Source organism: Mya arenaria, chromosome 14 (assembly GCF_026914265.1).
Source record: "Mya arenaria isolate MELC-2E11 chromosome 14, ASM2691426v1".
In the NCBI taxonomy this organism is placed as follows: Eukaryota; Metazoa; Mollusca; class Bivalvia; order Myida; family Myidae; genus Mya; species Mya arenaria.
Window position 1 is genome coordinate 45,972,195 of NC_069135.1, and position 13,450 is coordinate 45,985,644.

General features: G+C 42.8%; 1 protein-coding gene across 1 annotated transcript in view; it reads right to left on the bottom strand.

Annotated features, from left to right (window-relative positions):
- LOC128217621 (exportin-T-like) overlaps window positions 1-2,954 on the bottom strand; it is a 49,671-nt gene extending 46,717 nt beyond the window's left edge. The window contains exons 1-4 of the mRNA XM_052924887.1: window positions 2,885-2,954; window positions 1,087-1,184; window positions 706-791; window positions 342-398 (exon numbers count right to left, since the gene is read on the bottom strand). Of these exons, the coding sequence (XP_052780847.1) occupies window positions 342-398; window positions 706-791; window positions 1,087-1,146 (203 nt within the window). The 5' untranslated portion in view covers window positions 1,147-1,184; window positions 2,885-2,954. The remainder of the gene's footprint in view (window positions 1-341; window positions 399-705; window positions 792-1,086; window positions 1,185-2,884) is intronic.
- Between the last annotated feature and the right edge of the window lie 10,496 nt (window positions 2,955-13,450).

Consider the following 13,450-nt stretch of genomic DNA (forward strand, 5'->3'; position numbering starts at 1 on the left):
TTTTTGTCAAGAAGATTTTTTATGTTTTTCCTTTTGGTTGCCATGAATACCAGAGTTCTGGATACAATTCATTCCGTGAACAATTTTTGAAAGGGCACCAGCCAAGGCACATCCCTGTGAAGTTTCATCAAAATTGTCCAGGCAGTTTAGGAGATGTTTAAAAGCAATTGTTGACGCCAGACATAAGACTGATCTTTGTGCTAAGGTGAACTAAAAGCAATGACTTTCTAATGTTCAATGAACCTCAAAGTAATCTTCACTTTTTTCTACATATTAAATACTGATTTACAAAAAGTTCTTGGAAAAATCATAAGATTAGAATTTAGAAATCCATAACAAACCTGTCTTTCAGATACGCTTCAATAACTTGCAAACAAAAGAACTTCACATAGTCGTCCCTGCAAAACAGTATAGATACAAATAAAAACTTTTAAACTAATGTTTTTGACAGGTTATTCCTAAAAACATTGTTTTTTCCATACAAAAACACTTTTTAAGGGTTCCATTTCTTGTCAAAATCATGTATTGACTTTTTCTTTTTCAATAACAACATTTGCTAACAAGAAAAAGTCTGTTTTAAATAATCATTTAATCTGGTTCGACATTTTAACAAAACTTTCAAACACATACATGAACACATGTTAGTTCATATTTCAGCACATAGTTAACTGTAAGGGTGATGATATATTGCAGAGTTGTGTATACCAGTAGCCTTGACTAGTGGTGAGAGCCTGCGCACACAGTTTCCAGCCATTCTCCGAGGACTTCAGGTGCTCAAAATACTCCAGGGCCTGAAAAACAAATATCAGCAATAGATCATTTTATCAATCTTAACCTTTTCCTACCCAATGAAAATAAGAATATAAAACTGAATTTTATATTGACACATTATTCCTTCTTTTTGGAGACTAAAAATCCAATGTCTCTTCGGTGTTAACTCCTTGTTCAGTGGGGAAGAATATAAACTGGTAACTTTAATTTTGGAAGATCTTGCATTAACATAATGTGATAACAATAAGATTTCTTTTCAGTGTATTGCATTTCAAAACGATGTAACAAATGTTTTGAATGAACAAAAGTAATTACTCTTGACTGCTCCTGGCTTGAGGCCATGCTTGCCAGGCCCCGTAACGCCTGTTCATCCATGCTTTCCGCTGTATAACAGGCACCCTTTACATTCCAGTCTGGAGTTACAAAAAATATAATTACAGAATAATCATTACCAGTTTGGGAAAGATCTTGGATAGAAGTCGTTCTTACTCCTGGTTTTTTGCCTTTTCTCTAGAGTAACATACATAAGGTATATACAACAAATTAATACCAACTAAAATCAACCAGTATAACCATTTTAAAATAAGAACACCTATTTGAATGCATAGAAAAATTGTCCAGAACACACAAGAACCCACTATTTGACATTTAAAATCTCCAAATTGTCCAACTCCCCCTCCCATACCCTCCCCCAATCTCACTTCTCCCTAAAATTTCTCTCTAGGATGAGCCCTCCTACTGTTGCAAGATGGATATCCTTGATTAAGGATGGCAGAAAAAACCTTTTATTTGAGCTGAAATTTAAAAAAAAAGCAAGATGATGTCTTGGAAGGAAGCTGTGATTTTGATTTGAATGGAAAAAAATAAAAGACCTGTCACAGAGACAGCGCACTAGACTATTTCCCCAAATTTCTTAGTGGGATCATAATAAAGGGACATCATATGTATTATTTGTAGGATAATTATCTGACTAGATAAATTAAGTATGATGGATAGTTGGGAACACGTCTAGAAATTCAAAGCAATAAATGATGTTTTTGCCAAAACATTGATTTAAATATGGTTACTTGCAAAACCTTTACCAGAAGTCGGATAATAAAGGGCCATAATTTTCATCATACAATTAATAAGTCCCTTTGATTTCTTATCTGGCTTCTTAATTAAAGTGCATAACACACAAATCATATAAAAGACCATTCATCACACCAAAATTTAAATAGTGATCAATGCATTGTAGGTTGAACCAACAACTTCTTTGTGATAACACATTAGTTCAACTTGCTGATCACTACTGGTACAAGCATCTTGGTTTGACAATCAGTAAGGATGGGTCTTGGCACCAAACGTATGTAACTAATATCAACATAACAGCTTCACAGAAATGCACTTAACCCACATATATTTATCATATCTTAGTCAGCATCTAGAATAACTAAGGATCAATACTTGGGGATAATTATGCCCAATATGAAAAAGAAACGCTAAAAAAATGTTCCATGTGAAGCTGCTCAAAAAGTTACCTGTCTCACGTGTTTCAAAAAGAAAAAAGAAATTAAAATTGGCTTGGTGTCCCTCACGAATAGATGAACAATTCAAGATGATATTAGTACATAAACACAAACAAAATATCAAGGCTGATGATGGTCCTGACGTGGAATTGATATAATAGTTCAAGTATTTCCAATAATAGGTCACGGATCCTGGCGTATACACCCTCCATTTAATCGCAATGTTTTGTTGACAGAAGCTGATCTGAATAAGCTTTTCATGGGACACTAGTGTAATTAGTAAAATGTATTGTCTAAAATATCATTTAGTGCATTTATTTAACAATTCAGTGTTCTTGAACAGTTAACAGTCACACAATAAATTTAACGTTAGTATGAATCTGTTAAATTATGGCGTTAAGGGAAACATAAACAATGTCAAACGTTAAAAAGCTTCGCTTAACGAGCATAATTGAGGCTTAAAATGGTACGATATGGTAGTCTACGAATTTCAACTAGTCACAACACAGCGTGACTTTCCTTACATTCGGTTTGGCCATAATTGATGTCACATAAAATTTAAAAAAAAGAATGTTTTTTTAAATTTTATCAAATGGCGTCAATACCCGTTTAATCCAGTAAAATCTTGTTCAGAATCACTGACAGCAAGCTAGCAGCCAATAACAGCAGCCAATAAGTACAGCAGCCAATAAGGGACTTAGCAGCCAATAAGTACTTTTACCACGAAACACGAAATGTGAAAGGAATCTACTATTTTCCAGCAGCCAATAAGAACACCTGCCACACAACAACAATGTTTCAAAGAAAATATCATTAACGCAAATGGTTTATATAAATAAAACACGATGAAACATAATCAAAAAGAACCAGTACGAACAAAAGTAAACCATAAAATTAATATGTACTACAGTACTCAGTAGAGGCTACCCGCGGCTAAATAGTATCCGGGATAACCAGCTAATATGTTGATAACACATGGGGGAATAATTTAAATTGGATTTATTTTTGGCCCCAGATAACATAAACATTTAAAATATTACATCAGCTTTTTAAAATATTATTACTGGCACAGTTTACCCCCATTCCCCCAATAAATACTGTACTTTATAATATTTGGTATTTGGTTTTTAATCCGAAACACCCGCTATATTAAGTAAAAATATGTATAATATGAATAGCGTTCTCGTAAAATTTGGTATCAAAATATTTAACCAACATTCTTCAATCGTTTTACTATGAATTGCATTCTGGTTGTTTAGTCAGTATTTATATAAGAGCAATGAGATTGTTTACCCTCGCAATCAAGTAAAATCCTGTCCGCGAGCACGGTTTAATCTACTTCTTCTATTCTATTTGTACCACAAATACCTAAACATCTCGGTTTTGCCGAATTACGGCGATTTGCCGCGTGCATTTATACGGAATTAAGTCGTACGCAGAAACAGCAGTAACAGCAGATGATTGCGGTGACGACGCGCACCACCGCGTTGGCTGCGGTGGAATATATCGTTGCGATATTCCGCGATGACGCATTCTCTCCCGCGGTGGCAACGCTTTTTTTTGAAAGAAAAAAATCCCGCTTTGTTGATAGTGTAATTATCTAAGATTCATGCTGATCAAATAAAGACTCCAGAAGACAGGGTAAGCATACGACGCAGACCCTTTAAAAAGACTATTCCCTGTAATCATTTAATAAGCGTAGTACTGGGGTTAGGAAGACCATATGTATCCTCCAAGACGGGGTCAGTGCATGGCAAAGAAATTAAGGAAATTGTGTTGTTAGTACGACAGCAAGATGCCGCACCTAAATCCTTGGGACCCCTTGTTACGACCAGAAGGAGGCAATTTGACGCTCTAAGACAGGGTACTGGCAATGGCTATGAACTGGCACCTACAAATGACTTCAATCTTAGGGTCAGCTTGAATAAATTGACCCCAACCTCTTGGGCCCTTTTGATTGAGTTAAACAAACACATTAAACTACTTTGGGTTGCTAATACGACCAAAAGGAGGCGATGTAACGCCATAAGACAGGTAACTGGCATAAAATGGACATCTGGGCTATCACCTAGCAGTGCCGCATGACTTCCATCTTAGATTCAGCCTAAACACAATTAACTTAAACGTAAGGGAAACTCATATTTGGTTAAAACAAGCACATTGACCTACTATGGGTTGCTAATACGACCAGAAGGAGGCGATGTGACTCCCCAAGACCGGGTACAGACATGAAGGGGACATAGAGGGCTATCACCTAGCACCGCCCAATAACTTCCATCTTGGGGTGAGCTTGACCAAAATCGACCCCCAACGTCCAGGGCCCCCTATTTGGGTAAAACAAGCACACTGATCTACTTTGGGTTGCTGGAACGACCAGAAGGAGGCGATGTGACGCCCCCAGACCGGGTACTGGCATGTAGGAGACATCCAGAACTATCATCTAGCACCGCTCAATAACTTCCATCTTGGGGTGAGTTTGACCAAAATCGACCCAAACGTCCAGGGCCCCCTATTTGGGTAAAACAAGCACACTGACCTACTTTGGGTTGCTGGAACGACCAGAAGGAGGCGATGTGACGCCCCAAGACCGGGTACTAACATGAAGAGAACATCGAGGACTATCACCTAGCACCGCTCAATAACTTCCATCTTGGGGTGAGTTTGACCAAAATCGACCCCCAACGTCCAGGACCCCCTATTTGGGTAAAACAAGCACACTGAACTACTTTGAGTTGCTGGAACGACCAGGAGGAGGCGATGTGACGCCCTAAGACCGGGTACTGACATGAAGGGGACATCTAGGGCTATCACCTAGCACCGCTCAATAACTTCCATCTTGGGGTGAGCTTGACCAAAATCGACCCCCAACGTCCAGGACCCCCTATTTGGGAAAAACAAACACACTGACCTACTTTGGGTTGCTGGAACGACCAGATGGAGGCGATGTGACGCCCTAAGACCGGGTACTGGCATGTAGGGGACATCCAGGACTATCACCTAGCACCGCTCAATAACTTCCATCTAGGGGTGAGCTTGACCAAAATCGATCCCCAACGTCCAGGACCCCCTATTTGGGTAAAACAAGCACATTGACCTACTTTGGGTTGCTGGAACGAACAGAAGGAGGCGATGTGACGCCTTAAGACCGGGTACTGACATGAAGGGGACATCTAGGCCTATCACCTAGCACCGCTCAATAACTTCCATCTTGGGGTGAGCTTGACCAAAATCGACCCCCAACGTCCAGGACCCCCTATTTGGGTAAAACAAGCACACTGACCTACTTTGGGATGCTGGAACGACCAGAAGGAGGCGATGTGACGCCCCAAGACCGGGTACTGACATGAAGGGAACATTCAGGACTATCAGCTAGCACCGCTCAATAACTTCCATCTTGGGGTTAATTTGACCAAAATCGACCCCCAACGTCCAGGACCCCCTAATTGGGTAAAACAAGCACACTGACCTACTTTGGGTTGCTGGAACGACCAGAAGGAGGCGATGTGACGCCCTAAGACCGGGTACTGGCATGTAGGGGACATCCAGGACTATCACCTAGCACCGCCCAACAACTTCCATCTTGGGGTGAGCTTGGCAAAAATCGACCCCAACGTCCAGGGCCCCCTATTTGGGTAAAACAAGCACACTGACCTACTTTGGGTTGCTAGAACGACCAGAAGGAGGCGATGTGACGCCCTAAGACCGGGTACTAGCATGTAGGGGACATCCAGGACTATCACCTAGCACCACCCAATAACTTCCATCTTGGGGTGAGTTTGGCAAAAATCGACCCCAACGTCCAGGACCCCCTATTTGGGTAAATCAAGCATACTGACCTACTTTGGGTTGCTGGAACGACCAGAAGGAGGCGATATGATGCCCCAAGACCGGGTACTGGCATGTAGGGGACATCCAGGGCTATCACCTAGCACCGCCCAATAACTTCCATCTTGGGGTGAGTTTGACCAAAATCGACCCCCAACGTCCAGGACCCCCTATTTGGGTAAAACAAGGACACTGAACTACTGTAGGTTGCTGGAACGACCAGAAGGAGACGATGTGACGCCCCAAGACCGGGTATTGACATGAAGGGGACATCCAGGGCTATCACCTAGCACCGCCCAATAACTTCCATCTTGGGGTGAGCTTGACCAAAATCGACCCCCAACGTCCAGGACCCCCTATTTGGGTAAAACAAGCACACTGACCTACTTTGGGTTGCTGAAACGACCAGAAGGAGGCGATGTGACGCCCTAAGACCGGGTACTGGCATGTAGGGGACATCCAGGACTATCATCTAGCACCGCTCAATAACTTCCATCTTGGGGTGAGTTTGACCAAAATCGACCCACAACGTCCAGGACCCCCTATTTGGGTAAAACAAGCACACTGAACTACTTTGGGTTGCTGGAACGACCAGAAGGAGGCGATGTGACGCCCCCAGACCGGGTACTGACATGAAGGGGACATCTAGGGCTATCACCTAGCACCGCTCCATAACTTCCATCTTGGGGTGAGCTTGACCAAAATCGACCCCCAACGTCCAGGACCCCCTATTTGGGTAAAACAAGCACATTGACATACTTTGGGTTGCTGGAACGACCAGAAGGAGGCGATGTAACGCCCCCAGACCGGGTACTGACATGAAGAGAACATCCAGGACTATCACCTAGCACCGCCCAATAACTTCCATCTTGGGGTGAGTTTGACCAAAATCGACCCCCAACGTCCAGGATCCCCTATTTGGGTAAAACAAGCACACTGAACTACTGTAGGTTGCTGGAACGACCAGAAGGAGACGATGTGATGCCCCAAGACCGGGTACTGACATGAAGGGGACATCCAGGGATATCACCTAGCACCGCTCAATAACTTCCATCTTGGGGTGAGCTTGACCAAAATCGATCCCTAACGTCCAGGACCCCTTATTTGGGTAAAACAAATACATTGACCTACTTTGGGTTGCTGGAACGAACAGAAGGAGGCGATGTGACGCCTTAAGACCGGGTACTGACATGAAGGGGACATCTAGGTCTATCACCTAGCACCGCTCAATAACTTCCATCTTGGGGTGAGCTTGACCAAAATCGACCCCCAACGTTCAGGACCCCTTAGTTGGGTAAAACAAGCACACTGACCTACTTTGGGTTGCTGGAACGACCAGAAGGAGGCGATGTGACGCCCCAAAACCGGGTACTGACATGAAGGGAACATCCAGGACTATCACCTAGCACCGCTCAGTAACTTCCATCTTGGGGTGAATTTGACCAAAATCGACCCCCAACGTCCAGGACCCCCTAATTGGGTAAAACAAGCACACTGACCTACTTTGGGTTGCTGGAACAACCAGAAGGAGGCGATGTGACGCCCTAAGACCGGGTACTGGCATGTAGGGGACATCCAGGACTAATACCTAGCACCGCCCAATAACTTCCATCTTGGGGTGAGCTTGGCAAAAATCGACCCCAACGTCCAGGGCCCCTATTTCGGTAAAACTAGCACACTGACCTACTTTGGGTTGCTGGAACGACCAGAAGGAGGCGATGTGATGCCCCAAGACCGGGTACTGGCATGTAGGGGACATCCAGGGCTATCACCTAGCACCGCTCAATAACTTCCATCTTGGGGTCAGTTTGACCAAAATCGACCCCCCAACGTCCACGACCCCCTATTTAGGTAAAACAAGCACACTGACCTACTTTGGGTTGCTGGAACGACCAGAAGGAGGCGATGTGACGCCGCAAGACCGGGTACTGACATGAAGGGAACATCCAGGACTATCACCTAGCACCGCTCAATAACTTCCATCTTGGCGTGAGCTTGACCAAAATCGACCCCAACGTCCAGGACCCCCTAATTAGGTAAAACAAGCACACTGACCTACTTTGGGTTGCTAGAACGACCAGAAGGAGGCGATGTGACGCCCTAAGACCGGGTACTAGCATGTAGGGGACATCCAGGACTATCACCTAGCACCACCCAATAACTTCCATCTTTGGGTGAGTTTGGCAAAAATTGACACCAACGTCCAGGATCCCCTATTTGGGTAAATCAAGCATACTGACCTACTTTGGGTTGCTGGAACGACCAGAAGGAGGCGATATGATGCCCCAAGACCGGGTACTGGCATGTAGGGGACATCCAGGGCTATCACCTAGCACCGCTCAATAACTTCCATCTTGGGGTGAGTTTGACCAAAATAGACCCCCAACGTCCAGGACCCCCTATTTGGGTAAAACAAGGACACTGAACTACTGTAGGTTGCTGGAACGACCAGAAGGAGACGATATGACACCCCAAGACCGGGTATTGACATGAAGGGGACATCCAGGGCTATCACCTAGCACCGCCCAATAACTTCCATCTTGGGGTGAGCTTGACCAAAATCGACCCCCAACGTCCAGGACCCCCTATTTGGGTAAAACAAGCACACTGACCTACTTTGGGTTGCTGAAACGACCAGAAGGAGGTGATGTGACGCCCCAAGATCGGGTACTGACATGAAGAGAACATCCAGGACTATCACCTAGCACCGCTCAATAACTTCCATCTTGGGGTGAGTTTGACCAAAATCGACCCACAACGTCCAGGACCCCCTATTTGGGTAAAGCAAGCACACTGAACTACTGTAGGTTGCTGGAACGACCAGAAGGAGACGATGTGATGCCCCAAGACCGGGTACTGACATGAAGGGGACATCCAGGGCTATCACCTAGCACCGCTCAATAACTTCCATCTTGGGGTGAGTTTGATCAAAATCGACCCCCAACGTCCAGGACCCCATATTTGGGTAAAACAAGCACACTGACCTACTTTGGGTTGCTGGAACGACCCAGAAGGAGGCGATGTGACGCCCCAAGACCGGGTACTGACATGAAGGGAACATCCAGGACTATCACCTAGCACCGCTCAATAACTTCCATCTTGGCGTGAGCTTGACCAAAATCGACCCCCAACGTCCAGGACCCCCTAATTGGGTAAAACTAGCACACTGACCTACTTTGGGTTGCCGGAACGACCAGAAGGAGGCGATGTGATGCCCCAAGACCGGGTTCTGGCATGTAGGGAACATCCAGGACTATCACCTAGCACCGCCCAATAACTTCCATCTTGGGGTGAGTTTGACAAAAATCGACCCCAACGTCCAGGGCCCCCTATTTGGGTAAAACAAGCACACTGACCTACTTTGGGTTGCTGGAACGACCAGAAGGAGGCGATGTGACGCCCTAAGACCGGGTACTGACATGAAGAAAACACCAGGACTATCACCTAGCACCGCTCAATAACTTCCATCTTTGGGTGAGTTTGACCAAAATCGAACCCCCAACGTCCAGGACCCCTTATTTGGGTAAAACAAGCACACTGAACTACTGTAGGTTGCTGGAACGACCAGAAGGAGACGATGTGACGCCCCAAGACCGGGTACTGACATGAAGGGGACATCCGGGTCTATTACCTAGCACCGCTCAATAACTTCAATCTTGGGGTGAGTTTGACCAAAATCGACCCCCAACGTCCAGGACCCCCTATTTAGGTAAAACAAGCACACTGACCTACTTTGGGTTGCTGGAACGACCCAAAAGGAGGCGTTGTGACGCCCCAAGACCGGGTACTGACATGAAGGGAACATCCAGGACTATCACCTAGCACCGCTCAATAACTTCCATCTTTGGGTGAGCTTGACCAAAATCGACCCCAACGTCCAGGACCCCCTAATTGGGTAAAACAAGCACACTGACCTACTTTGGGTTGCTGGAACGACCAGAAGGAGGCGATGTGACGCCCCAAGACCGGATACTGACATGATGGGGACATCCAGGGCTATCACCTAGCACCGCTCAATAACTTCCATCTTGGCTTGAGCTTAACCAAAATCGGCCCCCAACGTCCAGGACCCCTTATTTGGGTAAAACAAGCACACTGACCTACTTTGGGTTGCTGGAACGACCAGAAGGAGGCGATGTGACGCCCACAGACCGGGTACTGGCATGTAGGGGACATCCAGGGCTATCACCTAGCACCGCCCAATAACTTACATCTTGTGGTGAGCTTGACCAAATTGACCTCAACGTCTTGGCAACCTCTATTTACGTACAAAAAGCAAATAACTTACTTTGGTTGTATGTTACGGCTAAAAGGAGGCAATGTGATGCCCAAATACCGGGTACTGACATGGAAGGGACACCCAGGGTTTTCACCTAAAAACGCATAATAACATCCATATTCAGGTCAGCTTGACCAAAATTGACCAAAAACGGCGTTGGATCCCGTAATTGGGTAACACAAGCTCATTGGACTTCTTTGGGTTAGCAGTATGACCAGAATGAGGTGATGTGACGCCTTTAGAACAGGTACTGACATGTAGGGGACGACAGTATTTAGCACCGCCCATTAACTTTAATCTTGGGTCAGGTTTGCAAAACTCCACCAAAAACGTCTGGGGCCGATTATTTGGATAAAACATGTACATTGACATACGTTTGGCTTCTGGTACGACCAGAAGGAGGCGACATGACGCCCTTAGATCCAGTACTGGCATACAGAGGACATCTATGGCTATCGCTTACACCGCCAAATAACTTCCATCCTGGGATCAGCTTCACAAAAATTAACTCCAACGTCTTACGAACCCTTATTTGAGTTAAGCAAGCACTTCAGATTGCTGTTACGACCAGAATGACGCAGGTGACGCTCTAAGACAAGGTGCTTGAATGTAGGGGACATCCAGGATTATCACCTAGCAATGCCCAATAACTTAAATCTTTGATCAGCTTGACCAAAATTGATCCAAAACGTCAGGGGCCCGTTATTTGGGTAATACATGCATATTGACTTACTATCGGTTTCATGTACGACTAGTAGGAGGCGATGTGACGCCCTAAAACCGGGAAAAGGTTTGTAGAGGATATCTATAGCTATCACCTTACACCCAAATAACTTCCATTCTGGGGTCAGCTTGACCAAAATCGACCATAAACGTTTGGGGATCCGCTTTTGGGTAAACAACCACATTTAACTACTTTGGGTAACTGTTACGACCAGAAGGAGGCGATGTGAACCCCCTCCCCCCAAGACCGGGTATTGGCATGTAGGGGGCATTCAGGGATATCACTCGGTACCGCCGAATAACTTCCAACTTATGGTCAGCTTGATTTTGACCCTCAACGTCTGGGGACCCACTATTTGGGTAAACCAAGCACATTGACTTACTTTTAATGGCTGTTACAATTAGAAGGTAGTTATGGGACGCACTAAGACTGGGAACCGGCATTTATCAATATAACTTTTGGAAAGCCATTTTTAAAGACACTTTAATAAAGTAAAATAGATATACCTGTTTTATATTTTGATGGTATTATCCACGCATATTAACTTTGCCAATGATTATTAATAAACATTTGTTATTTTGTTTAAATGCAGAAAAGCCTTGCATGTCAACCAAACCTCCTGACCATATTTCATCAATAAAAATAACTCGTCTGCTTCGAAATGTTCATTTAATTGGTTTGTGTAAATCATTTGCTAAGGTATCAGCTTACTTGGACTCTAACAAATCTACCTTGTTATAGTCATTTTTCCGGGGGGGGGGGGGGAGGGGGGTTGTTACCGTTTTGTCACAGACCTACATTATACTTTGCATTAATAACTGGTGTGACAATTAAATTATATGCAATCTTTGCTTATTTTATTTCCCTCAAAATTGGCCCACAGTTCTTATTTCACGGTAAGTTTAATTTTAAGAAAGCAATGAAAAAATCGCTTTATGGATGTCTTTTCTCTACCTTTTTTCATTAAAAAACGGCAACGGATTATTTTTAGAAAAGACATACTAAGGATTTAATAATTGTGTAAGCTTTTGTTTCTCTTTTATGCAATATGATGCCATTATACATTCTTTTTTTATAAACGTCTTGATGTTTATCCGCCGTGATTGCCACCAACTTTAATAATTCGTCAATAATTGCAATAATCACATGCAAACTATTATTTCCTGCAGCATTCAAATCTATAGTTAATTCTATAAAGTCAAATAATTTATCCCGATTATTGTACAAATTCTTTCTGCATCCACCTTAAGAATATTAGATTCAAGATTGAAGATTCAACTTATTTATTAAGTAACTTGAACACAAATGCTCCTCAATACATGATAAATATAATACATTCAATTAAACATATATAAAACGATAAAATGATTGGTTTGAAATCTCAGACATGAGAAAAGAACTTATAATCAATCTTTTAACATGAAACTTTAACATTAGATACTTTTACATTTCACTAACATTTCACTTACACAGTGAGGATGGCCTAACAACTAATTAGTAAATATTTATATAATAATTTTCATGATGAAAGCTAGATTTTTAAAGGTATATTATGGTATGCAAAAAAGCCAAAATGTAAACCTTCAATAAAGATCAACAAACAATATTTACAATGTTATGACGATGTTCAAATGCTTTAGAAATAAATTTGCACAAATTAAGCTGTTCGGAATAATTCGTACCTTGCATAAGATCAATAAATTTGATCATGCTAGGCCTAACGATATATTTTCTTCTCAAATACATTCTATATAAATTATCATATACATCACACACACAAACAAAATGAAACTCATCTTCAATGTCACCATTATTACATATGGTGCAATAACGTTCATGATGATCAATGTTATTTCCATTACGCCCAGTTTCAATACGTAACTGGTGAGACGAGGGTCTCAGTTTAGTAAGAGGAATTCGATACTTTGAAGAAAATGTATCCAGATACAAGCGTTCGAAAGAAGTTTTAAAATGTTTGTAAGTACACAAGACTGGGCTGTTATGTATATAATTATACCAAGATTGTTTAAATTGATCTATAAGGCGTTCTTTTAAAACTAAATAGAACCTGTTCACATCGACACAGCTAGGGTTTATCCACACATTTGAAAAACCAGTTGTGTTAAGCAACAGTTTTAAATTACTAGCCCAATTAGTTTTCCCTTTCGCACAATCTGATAAAAGATTATTATACAATGTACTTACGATAATATTATCGCTATTTAGTGTTTTACACCAAAATTTTATAATTCGTGTATGTCTTGTTATATACAATGGATATCCTCCTAGTTCACCATAAATTGACACTGTCGATGTGGACTGTTTAACATGTTAATAATAACA